This window comes from Eupeodes corollae, chromosome 3 (genome assembly GCF_945859685.1).
Source record: "Eupeodes corollae chromosome 3, idEupCoro1.1, whole genome shotgun sequence".
NCBI lineage: Eukaryota > Metazoa > Arthropoda > Insecta > Diptera > Syrphidae > Eupeodes > Eupeodes corollae.
The window spans coordinates 137,821,869-137,840,335 of NC_079149.1; the positions used below are offsets into that span (position 1 = coordinate 137,821,869).

The 18,467-nt window shown below is 32.0% G+C and overlaps 1 protein-coding gene across 2 annotated transcripts in view; it reads left to right on the forward strand.

Annotated features, from left to right (window-relative positions):
* LOC129950124 (dual specificity protein phosphatase 13) overlaps positions 1-18,467 on the forward strand; it is a 28,158-nt gene that overhangs the window by 8,621 nt on the left and 1,070 nt on the right. The window contains exons 2-5 of one of the 2 annotated variants that reach the window (XM_056061954.1): positions 10,003-10,026; positions 16,478-16,647; positions 16,835-16,963; positions 17,066-17,163. In XM_056061954.1, the coding sequence (XP_055917929.1) occupies positions 10,003-10,026; positions 16,478-16,647; positions 16,835-16,963; positions 17,066-17,163 (421 nt within the window). The remainder of the gene's footprint in view (positions 1-10,002; positions 10,027-16,477; positions 16,648-16,834; positions 16,964-17,065; positions 17,164-18,467) is intronic. The other variant, XM_056061955.1, reaches the window with a different exon arrangement.

Here is an 18,467-nt window from a genome sequence, read left to right on the forward strand (position 1 = left end):
AAAAGTTCTCTTATAATTGACCAATTTATATTCCTAAGATCTCAGAGATTTCTATAGATTTCTATTTACTTTGGGTGCTGGGTCGTAAAGACACACGCAATACCTTGTTCTCAACGGACTGTTACGCCACCCAATTTATTTATTTATTTATCTGAATATGTCTAAAAAGTGACAGTTCCTAAAAAAGCAAACAAACCTAAATTTGTGCAACGGACCTCTTACTTTTAAATGTCAAACACTCATAAGATTAAGCGAATTCTTAAAAGATAAAGTCACCATTTTGTGGTTTTAAAATAGAAAAAAAAAACAGTTTTTAAAATTTAGATCATAAATGAGATTGCTGTATAATAATAATTATGTCAAATAGTAAAGTAACTATTAACAAGAATCCCTTAAGAAAGTCTATTGCAATAAGTAAATGACTTTTAAGTTTCTCGTTCTAAAGCACACCTCGCGGTATTATTTATTTTGAACTGTCTGTATTTCTTGATTGCAAGGAACTGACTATACAAACATCGTTCTTTTTTATTTCTGGAATGCTCAATACTTCATTGATATTTATTTTTTCAACTACAAAACAATTTTGACATGTCTGGTTCTTTTTCGCTTATTCAGTTTATTAAACGTCACTTAAAATTTGTTTGATTAATAACATTTTGCACTGTCCTATTTCCTATTTTATTATTTTTGAATGTTTGTGATATATTGTTTATAAAGTTTTTAAGCTTTAAAAAGGATTTTTCTGTTTTGTATCTTAACAGGGCCTGAACTGAAATTCAGAGAAAAGCTAATGAGCTTTCAGAAAGCGACCAACAAGCTCTGAAAATCCGACCGTTGTACGTAAAATGTTGTGTACATACATAACAAATTTCTAGCTTGTGATATCAGGGCAAGTGAATGAAATTTTTCATTGAAATGGAGTAAGAAGCTAGTTGCTTTGTTATAGAACGTATAATCTGGGACGAATGCATTTTCAATATTATATTTATTGGTGACAAAACAACTAACATATTTCAAATTGTATTCTCGTCTCAAATTTTCGTTCCCATTTGAGCTCTAAAAATCACAAATATCAGAAAGTTCAAACACCGTCAGAAGCTCTGTTGATACTACTTGGCCAGTTTTTATTCTTAAGATGTCAGAGATTTTTGAAATATAGAAACAATTTCTAGTTCTTGCTGTCAAAACTCTGAGAATAAAATTTTTCTGATTCCATTTCTCAAGTATTGTCCATCGCATAATTTAAACAAGAAGCAAAGAAATACAGAGCTAATTTCAATGCTAGTTGAAAATGAACATGTTCATATTTTATTCTTCTGCTCTATCAATCTGTGTAAAAAAATTTTTAGAAATCGCAGAAATATAAACTGATCTAATATAAAAAAAACATACTCGGTTTTCTTAAGCTCTGCTCACAGCATATTGAGTGTACGAATATTTCAGTGCCTAAATATGTCTCATTGTCTGTCATTCTAGAGGAGGAACTTATCCAGCCCCTCATGAACCCGCAACCCTGACTCGTAAATGCTTACACGGGCCTCTGTCTCTGCCCAGCATTAGTCTGTTGTCTGTCCCCAACATGGGAAATCTGCAAATCCAGCTCGAAGGACCAATGAAAATTCGACAATTCGTTAGTTGAACTCCTTACCACTGGTGGGGGGAAGTAAAAATCACGAACTGGTAGTTTGCCGTTTTAATAGCAAGTGAACTTTATTATTGTGAATTTCCTACTTTTATACAAAATAAATGCTTACTGAACTATTTTAAATAAATAAAAACTGACAAAAAAATGAATGAATGAAATAAGATCATGTTGTTTTTAAAAGTGCATGGCGTTGCGTCGCGACGACGACGACAACGCGTTTACACACTGCTGTTTGCGGGTGGTGTCATCTTCGTTGTTGTTGTTGTTATCACAACACAGCACTACACAAAATTTGTCAAGTTGAAATTAATATAATGGAGATTATAAAGTTTTCATTTCACAATTGTAATCTTAATAAAGTAAGCCAGCCATTAAGATTTTCCTCTTGAAATCAATCATTTTCACTTCTTCAAAGTAATACCCTTAAACAACGTAATTATCAAGACCTTTGTAAATATTAATAAATATTAAACTACATGGTTTTCTACTTTTGTGGGCTTCGAACTTATGGACTTATAGTTTCGATTCCAAGACAACAATTTCCACCCATATCAATATTTCTGCAATATCCATCAATTTTGTCCATTGCTGACACGAAACTTCGATAACAGTCAATATTCCTTCGATGTCAAGTGCCATGGCCTAAAAAAACATAAATAATAAACTCCTTAAAGTAGGAATACTCCTGTGGTTTTATAGGTACCATGATGCACGACAAACGAAATCAAATCAATTCCAAACCGATTGACTGACTTCCAGCTCGCAGTTAAAAATTGTTATTAATGCGCATAAAACTCCTAACTACGAGTACCAACGAAGTACTTCCCTATACCGTCCTGTGTCACTAGTGTCACAAAACGAAGATAGTGCATATCATTCATGTAACATGCAATAAACAAACTCTCAATATCCATTGTGTCCTTTCTGATAAAGTGCATTGCTTTGTTTTTGTAATATGTCAACATTTTGAAAAAGAAGAACAAGAGTAGGAAGATTTCCATCATCGTCATCATCATCATGTCATTATTTATAAGCTTTCGTGATTCGTTAAGCTTGCATTTTTCAATTTATGTCACTTAACCTATAGTAGTAGTACTTGATTGGAAAAACATAGTGTTCCTATGAAATGATGTCACACAATACATGTATTTTAACGAACAACATGCACCTGCACCATATGCAAAGTCCATTCATTTTCACGATGTGAGTGATGAAATAAAGTGTTTCAATAAATTTTTCAAAAGAAAGGTGATGGTATGGCGGGTGCTCTAATATTCTATTGTGGGGCACTTGGCCAAGAGCAGTGGCCGGACGATATCGCCATCCATTTCTAATATTAGAAGCAATGAATGATTCATTCGGTCAGGGTCAAAATCGAAATTGATTTCAATTCTTTTTTCAAAATCGTACATTTATTCATAATTTGAAAAATTACTTTGCACAAGTATTTTTCGAATTGCGTGTGAAGATTTTATTTTTGAATTCAATTATACTTAAAATATATTTTACTTCTCATGTTGAAGCTTATTTGCGAATAACAATCTGTCAGATTATGAGTAAGACTTCCACATTCCATAGCAAGTAGCAAGTTCGTCATGTTGAACGCGCTGATATCATTTATTTTTGGCAAACGTCCAGGCGTTTCTTTTTTTTCGAAAACAACTCTATTTTTATCCGTGGAAATTAGGCGACAATGAAAACAATTTTAGGATTTTGATTATTTTGTTATCGATCGCCTTAAGGTGAGTAACACACATCACGTATTTTTGTGTGTTGCTGTTTTCACCTGTTGATGCTAAATTCAAGCAGTAAAAGGGTTGCCAGTTAAGGGTTTTATTTCGGTCAATTCCTAAGAAATATGATTTGGGCTTAAAGGTGTAAGGAAACAAACTGAGATTACTAACTAAGTTTTACATTTCAGTTTTACTTGAAATGGAACCGAAATTGAAAAATATTGAACAAATTTAATTCGATACCATTGAATTGTTGCCTTCTAAGATTCTTCTGCTTTAAAATTAATGATTTGCGGAAATGTTTAAAATCCATCGAAATGTGTTAAAAACAATTTAAATCGTTTTTCATACATGCTTCCGTTCAATTTCCTGAACCAATACTAAAACTTCCATGTATTCCATTTCCTTTCCAAGTCTAAATGAAATATTTTAAAGATGAAATAATTAACTCTAATTCAGATGGATCAAAAATCGATAACGGGGTTGGTAAAGGACTAAATCTTTTTCTCTCGTTTAGTCTTCCCAATCATTGTAGCATTTTCCGGGCAGAACTTGTGGCCGTCAAAGAAGCTCTCTCTTCGCTCACAGAAATCTTGGTATCGAATACCAATACACGCATCTTTTAAGACATTCAAGCTGACATAAAATCATTGGACTCTGTCTCAATAAACCCACTAACAGCCCGAAACTGCCGATCATCTCTTGCGGTGGAGCAGTTCAAAATTTACCTTGAACGCTTGGTTGTAAGGAAATTCTCGAAAATTGCAAAGCTACCGAACTTGGAAAATGGAACAACTTTAGCTGTGATGGGCAACAAATCCAACATCGGTATGCCTCTAGCTGCTTGTTAACATATGTATGTTAAGGCTTGATACTAGTAAGAAAGCAGACCATAGATGGTCTAATACTAATTTGGCCAATTATTGATTCTAAAAGCTCTAAGACACTCACTTCGGTTCATAGATTACACTTTAGCTGAGCCATAGAAGCCTTTATAGGACATTGTTTAATGGGTAGGCATGCTTTTGAACTTCGAGCTCCTGCAAACGGTTTTTTCAAAAGTTGCATGGATGAAGAACCACTTCTTCAACAACACTTTCTAAATGTATGTCCTGCCCTATTACAAAAACGCAGACTCCACCTAGGAGACTTTTACTACAATGATCCTAGAGATCCAAGAAACTCCGATATGTATGGTTTTAAACGCTGCGTAGCTAACTGGTTCAACGAGTAAGGTAGATCTTAAGATCCAAGTGCTAGCGATATTATTAACAGGCCTTGAGGAGGTATATTAATATTTTTCACAATTTTCATTTCAATTTTTCAAAAAAAATCGAAGCCGAACATTAAAGAAAATGTATTAATCTTCAAACTATGATATTGGATTTTTTCATATTGGTACATAGCAGATTATATTTGTAGAAATGTTCTTCTGTAATTCCGTAGAAATTCGTGGAAACGCAATTTTAAAGAAAAAGTTTTTGATATAAGTTGATTCAAATTTGGTATTAATTTGAAGAGAAGAAACATATCTTTATATTATAAAGGGAGGTTAAGTTCTTTTAACAATATTAAGCCAATAATCCTTTCAAGGTCTTCCCTTCTTTTCTGAAAGAAACCCTTCTTAAGCCAAAATGGCAACACTACCCTTGAATTACTGATGTAAATAGTTCGAGAGTAAAATAAATTTAAAATTTCGTTTCACTTTTCAATTAGAATTGGAACGACTTTATATAGTGTGTTGGTTCTTATGGTTGGCACCAAAAACTAATCGATCTGAGTAATTTGCAAACGAGAACGCCAATCAATCGATTCAAACTCACTGAAGCACAGTTCCTGACAGCAATTAATCAATCTATTCTTGAAATTGAATACCTGAAATTGCAAATTGCATTACCATGTAGTTGTCGTTGTTTTTGTTGTTGTTGTTGAGATCTTTCTCTTAGCAGTCACAGCACAGAACCATTTGAATACGATGCCAATGTTAGACTTTTGCAATGAGTTTTACATTACCTGATGTTTACTTCGTTAAGTTACAATAAGCTATATCTTCTGTAATGAGTAAATCTCAATTAAATTGCTAAATGCTGATTAATATATACGCAAATAAATAATGTAAATTGTCAGATCAAAAGAATTAGTTTCCGATTTCTTGTTAAATAGAAAAGAACATTCCCATCAAAAGTGCATGGGGAATATCTAATTTCCGCATTTCTTATGAAACATAGCAGACGTAAATATATAATTAGATCTCGAACAGAAGTTATTTCAATTCGTACCAATGATGGTACAAAATAATTACATGCAAATATATCAAATAAGTTTAATAATATGCAATTTTATATAATTATAATGTTGCTAAACTTATGAATTTTATAATAAGAAACTCAAACTATAAATTATATTCATTTTTGGTTTAGAAATGTGGGATTGATCGAAATTGGAAGTTGGCAAATAAAATTATGCGAATATATCGATTTTTTTTGAAAGCTTGAGAAATTTAAATAATAATATAACACAGAAATATTATAAGAATACATTGTTCATTATAATAATCTGGTAGTTAGTTTCAGACATTTACTTTTGGGATTTGATTTGTGGCATATGTCTGCCAACACATAGTTCTGAACAGAAATGTCAAGACAGTCTAAAAAACCGGTGCATTTGAACACTTCTAGTAAATTATACAAACCAAAGACTGAAAAACTGATTTATTAATTTCAAATGTTAAAAAAACTCGATTTCATTTGGATTTAGAAAATTTAAAGTTGAAGGATCATTTTGTGATTTTAACTTTACTAAAATTTAAAGAAATTGAGAGATGTTAAATTTTACAAAATTAGTTACTTGATAAAATATCTTTTACATTTTACAACATTTAGATGTTTTTATTGAAATTCTTAATTTAAATCAAAACATTTTTTTAATTTTAATCAAGAGTGAGCGTCAGGGTTGCAAGACCTTAAGTCACTTTCTAGCTTAGGTTTGACTTTAATTCACAACCTTATTAGTGACAGATGAATTAAGAAAGAATTAAATCCTAAGTCAGATAGTGACTTGTGAAATACCAACAAATTACTTCACAACTTGCAAAGAGACTGGACATTGAAAACTCAAGTTTTCAAATACATTATTCGTACGACAAAAGTTGCCGTAAACAACAAGTTTTATATAAAACATGTCGAAAACTAATAGCAATTCAATTATGAACTAAAGAAACAAAACGTTCGAAACATTCAGCGCTCAGTTAAATGTTAACAAAACGGCTGATGGCTGTTGTCAAGAGAAATATTTTACTTTGATGTTTTGGATTTCTGTCCACAACTCCAGAGGTAGCGGAAGTTGTCCTGTATTCAGTAGCTGTTCCCAGTGCATATCGAAATGGCTATTTTTTGTTATGGTACACACTTTCTAATTTTTTTTAAAAATAATTATTGTTTTTTGAAAACATATCACATTCAAAACAAGTGCTCGAACGAATCTGCAGACAATTGATTTTAAAATTGCATCAATTATAGCTTTTCTTTTGTTTGGAAGTTAATTAGTTAAAACAAATTTTTAAAGTCTTCAAAAAATAATAATTGAAGGACTAACTTACAAATTTAGCATCAATACAATATTTGACACTCGATGTTGAAAAAAACTGAAATATCAAACGAAAACGTGGAAATATTCAGATGAAACGAATTTTGGGTTTTTGAAAACTGTTTTGCTGAAGACTCGGTTTTAGGTTTAGTGTAAAAAGGCTATAAGCTTATGAAAAGAATTTCCAATCTACCAACCAGTTTATAATTGGATTAATAATTTTGTATTGATAAACTCGCAACCCTGTTGAGTATACATCACTCTATCACTCACTCGGCGAATATATGTTTGTTGGTAAACAGGGAAGTTCTGTTATTGATTATGGACTGGCAGGAGGAATGTGGAATTCCGTGGTCACTGATTTTGATGTGGAGCAAGTACAGTTTTCAGATCACATGCCAATTGTCATCTATTTAAACACTGGAACATCTGATAACGAGGAAAGTGTGAACCTACAATTGATGCCCAAACTGCAGTGGAAAGATTCAAACGAAACTGCCTGCAGAAATCAATTGGATATATGTCTAAGGACGCAAGAAAGCGGCTCCGGTACTTAAGAAGCACTGTCGAAGTGGTGAGTTTAAAGAGTACCAAAGATTAGTTTGAAAAAAGGAATTACCTCCTACTGAACCGGAAATTAAAAACATTGTGTAAGGAGAAAAAATTATCTCACTATGAAAATGAAGCTAAAAGCCTAGTTAGTTGTAAGACCACGAGTGAGTGCTGGAAGAAAGCTCAAAAAAGGCTAGATTTATGTTATCAATAGAAATCTCAATTGTGAGACTTTTAAAAATGCATTATTTTGGACTGCTCAATCACTTGTCTACGAGCAGTGATACGATTCAATTTGCACAACCAGCTTTTAAGGAGGAACTTTTAGACGCAACAATCCAGAGTGATGAGGTAAATACATCCATTAAAGGGCTCATCAAGGATGGTAAAGCTGCTGGTTCCGATAGAATACCTTCGGAATTCTACAAGTATGGGTCGGACGAGCTGATCAACAAGATAACGGACATATTTAACAACATCATGGATCACGGATTGATACCACAGGAATTTAGGGAAGCTCTAATTTTTCCCATCCACAAAAAAGGTAGTACAATAGACCCTGCAAACTATACAGGAATTTCTTTCTTGAATGCATCATACAAAATATTTACTTCAGTTTTGCACTGGCGACTTAGAACGTTGATTGAGTCATACAAGCTGTTGAAGGAATTTCAAGCTGGATTTAGACAATGATATTCCACCGAAATGCTTTGATATATAAGTTGTATAGAATGGGAATGTCATATAAGTTTGGACGCGTACTGCAAAACATATATATGGATACCAAAGCAGCTATATGGGATGGAGAAAACGTTTCCGATTGGTTTGAAACGATGACAGGTGCGAGGCAAGGTTGTATGTTAAGGCCAATCGTTTTTGCACTTTTTATTGACGATATCACCGATTCTTTGCCGGGAGGAGTGGAATATGCTGGTACTATCATCAAGGCCCTTCTTTTTGCGGGTGACATAGTGTTGTTTGCGTACTCACCGCAATCGCTACAACTAATGATTGATAAACTTATAGTGAGTATTGCAGGACGTGGAAATTAGTTTTCAGTCTACAGAAGTCGAAGATTATGGTTTTTCGGAAAGGTGGAGGAAGAGCTATGGGCATTTAACAATGAGAGAATCGAAGTCGTTAAAGAATATTTAGGGATAATTATCACAATAAATAACGATATGGAAAGACATCTTACCGAAAAACTACAAAAAGCCAAAAATACAATTAATATTGCTTGGAGAAACATCTTTACCAATAAACACATAGCTTACAGCTGTAAATAGAAAGAATTTAAATCGGTTGCTGAGTCAACATTGATGTATGGAGTCCAAGTGTGGGGTAGTAAAAAATATGATAACGCAGAAAAACTTCTCCGATTTTATATCAAAAGAATATTTCGACTACCACCTAATGCTCCGAACTTCATGCTTATGCTGGAAACCGGTATATCCCACTATTTATTAAAACCCTTACATTTCAAGTTGACTACACATGTAATTTCCTTAAAATTTTTGATGAGCTTCTACCTAAAAAAGCAGCACTTCAGGCGTAAATAGCAAATCAAGTTGATTTAGAGATTGGATAAAGCTAGCGGAAGAAGCTAATATAGATCTTGCATCTGATAGAATCAGATATAGATGATCGATTAAGATATGAGTTTGTAGCTGAAGCAGAAGAATCCATCTACAGAAACACATATAGCAAGCTAAATTACAATCTAAGCCACAAAAACTACTGCCGTAATGACTACACGACAGATCAAATATCAATGATATTTATATATATTAAGATGTGAACTTCTTAATTTTAACTTCATTCCTCATCAGGAAGAGTTGCCTTTGCTGTGCGAATTGTGCAATATGGGCGAAAGAGAGAACATTTTTCATTCTATGGGTAGATGTCCTGTTCTTTGAGAAACAAGAAGAAATATCTTTGGGGGTAATTATCTATCAGAAGAGGTTATGATTCATCATCTTAATGAAATTGATGTTCATATACTTTACAAATATTGTAAAATAGCATAAGCTTATAGCACGGCAAATAGCCATGCTTTATTATTGTAAAATATGTACATACTTATGTTATATTATAATGTAAAGAAATAAAATCCAAAAATCTAAAATCTAAACCTTTAGCAAATTTTCAAAATGTGCAATAAAAATGTTTTATTAGGACTTATTTTAAATCAAAATCTCTATGATCACTCTATCATATAAATCCTATTTTAATATTTTAAAAACGTATTGAATATTGTATGGATTGAAAATACGGAAACTAAATTTTCAAAAATGAGCACTCGAAAAAACATTTTCAAAATACCGTGACATAATTTCACGGTGTGTTTGTTTCTCATCATGTATACATCACTACATAGACATATTTTAGTATCTACGTTTTTAAGACCCAGTTTTATGTTTTCGTTCTTTTTTATTTCTGTAGAGTTTAATTTTTAATTTTTGGAAAATTTTATTTATTATTTTTCAGCTTCTCTTCGATTATCTTCTCCAGGTTGGTTAAGAATTAAAGACAAGATTGCAAGTAGAATGCATGGTTTTCTTTTATTTTATTCACCTTCAAATGCAAGTTCATTAAAGTCATCGGTTTGAAGTTGAACATAGAACATACCAAAATATCGAGAAAGGCCAAGAATTTAAACTTTAAGAACCTGAGTTGAACAAATTTTCATCATCTTCATATTTTTTAAAGTCATGGCTGTTAAATTGTGTGATGCATGGTTTGCAACATTTTTGACTTTTCAGCAAAATCGTTCTTAGTAATTATTTTTTTAAATATCCGTATAAAATGATCAATATGATATCAAAACCACCGAAGGTATTTTGAGTACAAACATTTTTTTTTGCACTTGACATCAAAAGTCATCTCCTCTCTATAAACTCAACATCCCTAAGAAATAGATGGGGCGGCGTATGAGTGATATTTTGTAAAAAAAAAAAAACAAATATACATGTGTATCTAAATGAATTTATATACCGAAAGGTATTTTTTTAAAATTTAAAATTCATTAAACATAAATAAAAAAGTATATACATTTGTTACTGTTCATGATATTTCTCAGATTTTGAAATTTTTCCTTAGTCGCATTGACGCAATTTGAAATTTGAAGAACTTGAAACTTACCTTCCCTTGGACTTAAAAATTTAAACAATCGCACGGTGAAAATTAAATTTATAATAGTTTGAAGTAAAAATGTTCTTTATAAATAAAAAAAATAATCTCTTTGTTAAATTTAAAATTTAGAGACCCGAAAATTCAAGAACAAAGTAACAACTTAAAAAAAAGGTTATTTTTATAGTTTTTTATGAACATATAACTCTTTTGATAACACTGTTATGATATTACGAAACTTCTTCCAATTTCCTCCTCACTTATGTTGCTGACCCATATGAACTTTTTCAAAACGTTAAGTAAGCCATTTATGTTGGACCTACATATCAAATACCCAATTTTTGAGTGCGAAGAGCTTGAACCAAAAACACACCCACAAACATTAAAACATTAAAAACATCGTAACACAGAGCAGAATAATACATAAAGTTGATCGAAAAAAGAATCAGTTCGTTGAACATGTACTCTGTACATATACATCCATTAAAGAGTACACACATCACACATGCGAGTTCGTGAGATACACTTTCTGTATCCATTCCTTTCCTCTTCCATCCCTTAAAGCAAAAACGAATTGTGCATCAAATCAGTACATTTTCCATTCGAAAACCCTTGACACACATTCGAATGCAAAGATTTTCCCTTGACCCACTTTTCTTTTTTTCTGCAAACTATGACGGTCAAGGCTTCGTGATAAGCTCGCTCGCTCTATGAACGATGCGCTGGGTCATCGTCTTTCAATGCACCTGATGACAAAGTGCTTTTTATAATATATGCATAAGATATATAGGATATGGAAAGGCGTACGGTAGGCAGACAACAGGGAAGCAACATAAATTTATAATTATACCTACCTGGTTATTATGTAGTATGTACCTACCTACTACGTATTAATAAACCATAAGTACCTCAACTTCAACGTTAACTTGAAAGGTTTCCGACATTTACGAGGGTTGCAGAATATAATGGCTTTTTTCCATTGGATGGAATCTATATATGTATATTTCCGAATATACTACGTTTTTAGGAACTATTTAAAATTTAGATACCTAAACTACATTAAAATATGTATTTATTATGTAAATTTAGATTTTAGGTATTAAAAATCCAACCAGAGGTATATTCAAAGCTTGTAAGTTCAGACAATAATTTTGCGACTGACCTGGTTTAATTCGTTGATTTACCTTTATACCTGGTTATACAACACCTTTGCACTTGAGGGTGGGATGAGCAGACTTGTGCTTTGACTTGAATGTCGTATATTTCTAAATCGATATTCCCAACCCATCATTTCCCCAACCAATGAATTGACATCAAATTCTATTAAATGAAGGTCTTTGCTTTTTGAAGACATACAAAAAACTGTCTACCTGAAGAAATGTCGAATAATTAAATTTTTTGTTTGAAAAATAAATCCTCAACAAAAAGTTCAAACTCAAATAATTGAGTGAAAAATCATTCTATCAAAAAGACAATAATCTTCCAAGGCTATTTCTAATAATAAAATCTCAAATAGAATTTCACAGGTATTTATGAGAATATTCAAATCTATTTGAAAACGAAATATTTTCGAGTAAGTGGCACTGCCAAGGAAATAAAATGCCTTTTCAAAATTTTATTTGCCTCTGTCTATCACTCTCATTTTCTTTTAAAATAAAGTCTACACCATGTACAACACGTAATGTACAAATATACAAAAGAATCAAAGTTTCTTAAATGTAGGTATATAAATAGTTGGTCGAAGAATTAATTTATTCAGTTTTTATTAAGCTTGTGTGAAAATATGAAATCCATTATACTTTTTGTTTTGGGTTCTTGTTTTTATTTCTGAAGAGGAAAGTCATCAAATAATTTAAATTCAACATTAATAATGAACATTCCTACACTGAAAAAAAAATAAGATAAGACAAATCTTAAGATGGACACTTAAACATTTTTACTGTTCTAATTTTTACGCAACTAAGTCAACATTTTGTTAAATTCGGACAAAGCTGAACGTCTTGAAAGAGCTTCATTTATTTATCTTTAACATTTTCTTAAAAGGGTGAAACTATTAAATACGACTTATTCGAAGACTATAGTCTTACTTATTTTAGCTCATTTAATTCTACTCCAAAGAGATTAAAGCACTTTTTTTCATTCAAAAACAATGTTTTTAAGTTTCAAAAAGGTGTTTTTAATAATTTTCGCGAGTTTATTTTGCACAAAATCATTCTAGGTAACATAAATATCTAAAAAATGAAATTTAAACAACGTCTGATATACAGGGTCATTAATTTTTATTTCTAAAGTAAGGCTTGAAAGAAAACACACAGCGAAACACTTTTGAGAAAATTTGATTTCATTGTAAGGACGTCACATGAAATTAAAATATGTGACTTGGAAACTTCTCATGCAATGAAGACATAATTATTCGTGCTGTGTGGCTTGTTGCCCAATCTTGCTGAGACCAAATACTGTCCAAGTCATGACCTTCGATCGGTTATGATTCGTTAAATTGCTGCATTATCTAGCAGATCATTGCAAAACCAATCACTTCGATTCAGCGTTCGTTACGATGATGCACAGGTCTTGTGACATCAGTAAAGTTTTCAATCTTTTCAAATTTTTCCACAATTGTACAGACCGTCACAATCCAGGGGGAGGGGGGATGTTGGTAGAGTCATATAATAAAAGGTTTACGCTAAACTATCGACGAGAAAGCAGACTGATGACGATAGTAATAATAGATTCCATAAAATAGTCAACTACTTCTTCATAACAGATTTTGTTTTATTTTCCTACGAAAAACAGATCACCTTCTCAGGCGAACATACTCATTGTCTGGATTTCTGCATCTATGTTTTTGTAGCGTTCTTCGCATTTATAGAAATTCCTCTTTATTATTATATTTTAGCTCTTAAATATGGTTTATTAGGAATCCTGTTGGAATTTTGAAATGCTTTCCAAATTAAATAGTTAGCCCATATTTTGCTGGACAACAGTGTTGTAAAATAATCTTATAACTTAAGTTGTCTTTTTACCCTTTGAATTATGTAAATGTAAGGTTAATATACACATTTAATTTATATATTGTCAGCCTCTTTTAGAAAAAAGGTAAGCGGTGTTCAAAAACTCATCTTTATGTTGAGTGTGTGACCGCACTTGTAGAATCATCATGCCTTCCTAGTTTTTAACTCACTTTCCAATCGTAAACTAATTTTGGCTCGTCAAATGACATCTAAGTTTGACAGATGTCAAATGCCAGGGATACCAATTTTAAATATCATACCAGGCCACAGTGATATACCAGGCAACGAGAAAGCCGATGAATTAGCAAAATTAGGGACAATGCTTGACGTAAGCCAAGCTTATCTAATTAGTACCCCTACATGTTATTTAAAACAGGAAATCTCAAAAAGAATAACTATCAAGGCCGATGAAAGGTGGAACCTTCTTGACACCTGCGGCACTACAAGAAAGATCTGGCCTTGTTTTAACAAACAAAGAACGGAAAGAATTATGCAGCTACACAAGGGATCACTTCGATCTCTTGTGAGCATAATCACCGAACATAACCTGTTAGGTTATCATATGAAAAAGATGAGAATCAGTTCAAATGATCTATGCAGCGAATGCGGTGACGAGGAGGTGCATGAAGACACACCGCACTTTCTGTGTCATTGTCCCGCACTCTCCCATCTAAGGAAGAAACTGCATGACAACTATTTCTTCAGGGATTTGGAAGAACTCTCTAGTACGCCAGGTACAAACATTCTGAACTTCGTCAAAGCCTCTAAAGGGCTTGAATAACTCAACACATAGGTTGTTCTTATTATCTTGAGTAGCAATACTCACGGGTATCACAATGGATCGGTATTGATCTGAGTGTGACGGTAAAGACATCAACTGTCAGCTCCTCAACCTAACCTAAACCTATACGGTTGAATTTTTTCTTCTGCAAAATGTACGTTGAACAACTTAGACTTCTTCTTGGGTGTCTTTAAACCCTTTTTTTGTAATGATCACAAAATGCCAAAAGTTCAAAACTCTTAACTACCACGTGCTTTCTAGGTTCAATAATTTTCAAGAATTAAGCTACACTTTGTCCGATATTAATGTTAAGAGGTTGGTTTTAAAGGTGTTATTTCAAATCTCCTAATTACGGTGCTTCAATCTGTTTGTTGAAAATTGCGTGAGCTGTTCACTATATGCCCAAAACTTTCCCACTCACTCCCTTTTACTCCAAATTATGATACTTTTTAGCAAGCCTCAAAACTGGAGATTTATTTGGATTTTTTTTCAAAGAAACAAAATGGGTGCGTTCAATCTCGTGTTGGATAGGGTATCTTGGATAGGTGGATTTTTAGATAACTTGTTGAACGAGTTGGATAGCTCAATTGAAATAGCTGTCAAACAATAAAACAAACTTTCAGCTGTTCACAAAAAGCAGAGAAACATTCAAGCTTCGAAGTCCAAATTGTTCTAAGATAAAACATTTAATGGATAATTCAACTGATTCGTCTGACGATAGTGAATCGATAGGTGCGTAACAATTTAATAAATAAGAGATAATCTTAATATGTGATTTATGTTAAATTTCCTATTAGCTCAATTGGAATTGTTTACGATTAATAATTTACCTGCGAAATCTCCGGTTTTAAACGATTTACGTTTAACAGAAAAGTTTCCTTAAAGAAACGTGGACTATTATGAAGTGACAATACCTAGATATAGTTTGCTTTGGGGTAAGATTTTGACTTGGTTTTTTCACAGTAGATAAAGTTTAAGCTTTGGTTAACCAACGCTTCTTTAAAAACCATTCAAGGGTACCATCAACTAGAATAGCCAATAAAATGAGAAGAAACTAGTCTTGATATCTTTAATGTATTGCTTATTAACGACTTCAAATTATTAGGATCTCAGCAAAATAAAAGAACTTTTAACTTGGAGAAAAAAACGTTATTTATTTGGATCTTGAGTAAGCAAGAAAGTATATTATCAGCGGGAGACAGGTTCAATTTAGCTAAGAGTTCTGCTAATTTAGCATTCAGCGAAATCGTCCAAGTGGTATGTTCATTGCTCGGAGATTATATTAAATGGCCAACTGTTCAACATTACAACAATATTTCTCAAGTAAAATCCCATCATCAATACCACTTAATCAAATTGTTAAGTTTCTTGAAATTCAACCATGTGTTGAGTCAGCTGTTCTGTCAGATACCTATACATACCCCATAAATTCTAGGACACCTTTCGATTCATTTTTTGACATCTCAGCTGTGTTTGATCAGCTGTTATTTTACACGTAAAACACTTACAAAAAAGTATGCGGATACCCTATCTGTCTGAGATTGAACGCAGCCAATGTCTTTATCTAAATTTGAGTGACAATAACAGTTTTTTTTGATACCTGTCAAGTTGTTTTAAAAATTTTGTATAGCTTTAAGAATTGGTTTAAGACAAAAAACAAAAAATCCATTGCATTCTCAGAAGTTATTTTGTGCGAGACAATGTCATATCTTCTCGAAATGCATTTCAAATATCATGTTGAAAAATTTTTAATTGGAACATGACTTCCTCTTTAATCTTAATAAATGACGTACAACGAATTCTTATTGGTTTAAAAAACAAATTTAAATACAAAACTAAAATGGACACAAATCATCTTGCATTTTTCAAATTACAGCATACGTTTTCCTCTGGCATCACAAATTATTCTTGTAAATAATTCTAATAAATGTTTTTACTCTATAATTTACATACATCCATATGTACATATAAATTTACGTTAGAATAGAAGATTAAAAAAGAAAAATAAACTATATATATTTGCATGTTTTCTAAATTATAGCAACCAAGTAGAATGGACTTAACAGACCAAACTACAGGACGCCAATTGCAAAGGGTGCTTCACTATTCAGTAACCCCATGCAGGCCATTGCCAGGACTTCGGAGATCAGAATGTGCCATTCATGATGTAGACTGTGATGAAGTGTATCCTGGTATTTATGTGGGTGACGCGTGAGTTTAAAATGCTTTTCTTCTATATCTTGAATATATATTTTAAACTATGAACTTTTAAATTGAAATACTTTTGCATATCTAATTTAATGTTGGTTCCTGATGTTGATGATGCTGATGGCATTGATTCTGATGCTAATGTTGTTGGTGGTGGTGATGATGATGACCAAAATAAAAACAAAAATAGAGCTGCTGCCAAGAACAAAGTGTACCTCCGACTTATGGGCATCACACATGTTTTGAACACAGCAGAAGGATGCAGATATGGTCAGGTCGATACTGGACATATTTATTACAGAGATATGCCAACCATAAGGTACGTATTATAACACACATCCAACTATACTATAATTGTCCTGGGAATTTGAATGCTGAGTCTTATTTCATTTTTGTTTTCTAAATTCTAATATTGGAACAGATATATGGGATTCCCGATGATGGATCAACCGACAACAGACATCTCCAGATACTTTTATGTGGCATCAAAGTTTATTGACAACGCAATAACAAGTGGAGGTAAAATTTAAAAATAAAAATAAGTGGCTATATTTTGCATTTGAAATTGTTTGAATGATAGAAAAAAAAAATTAGAGTATTTTTATTTTATTAGCTGTTTACTGCAAAAACTTGAGTAGTGTCTTAAAAAATTCTGACTACCAGAATAGACAATATGTCTTGAGATGTCTAAATAAATTCTTCTGAATGAAGAAAAATTTCACGTAATTCTTCTTCGGCATTTGAGCTCAAAGTTCATATTCTTTAAAACACAATTTTTTGAAAAATAAGAAATCTGTATGTTCAAGCTGATTTTTTAAATATTGAAACAAAATAAAAAACAAGCTTTATTTTTGTCTTGTCAGTTTGTTTCTATTCTTTTAAATCTAGGAGTATATTTTCATAATTTTAAGAACATACCTACTGTACTGTAAAAATAAATACTTAAAATTTTGGGTTTTTGATTTTTAAATACACCCAAGTTATTGAGTTTCTTCAAACAAGTTCTGGGTATAAAATGAATTTAAAGAGATGTCATGTCTACATTTGTTCAAAAATTTGTAAATCAAATTAAAATAGTTTTTAAATAATATCTACTAATTTTATCGAAAATTAAATCAAATTAAAATTGAAAACTTTTTTAAACTGGTTTTGCCCTAAAACGAGTTTTGAAAAAAAAACTCAATAAGTTGTGCCTAAGGCCAGTTATAGCTATCATTGATTTATATCATTAAGAACAAACATTGGAATATTTTGACAGGTTGGTTATAGCTATCAATAAAAAATGTCTATCATTGAACAAAATTTCCTGATTGAAATCCACCGAAACATTTTTACTGACAGAAATCTATCATTGGAAGTGTTTGAAATTGGAAATCAAATCAGTTCAATGATTTGTTTCAACTTTTAACATAAAAGTATCAGCTGTTCAGGAAAATGAATTTCCGTCCGGAAAATAGAAAAATAAATGCGCAATTAAACTTTTTTTCTCAAAAAATATTCTTTTTGTGATTTCCGGGCGATCAGTATAAAATTTTCATTTGTAATCAAAGCGAAACACCGTCAAATCTCGATTCAAAAATGCTTCCGGATCAATTTCAATGATAGCTGTAACTGGCCCTAACGTCCTTCTGCGAATTGATGAAGCTTTTTTTTCTAAAAACGAACTTTTATAACTTCCCATTGAAAGTTATATACGTATTTCAATCGATCGGACCTTTTGAATTGAAAATTTTGACATTTATTGACTCTTCCAAGCCTAGAAAAAATCTTTAAAACGTATTAATTTACTTTAAAAATAATTTTAAAACAGGAAAAGTGATATT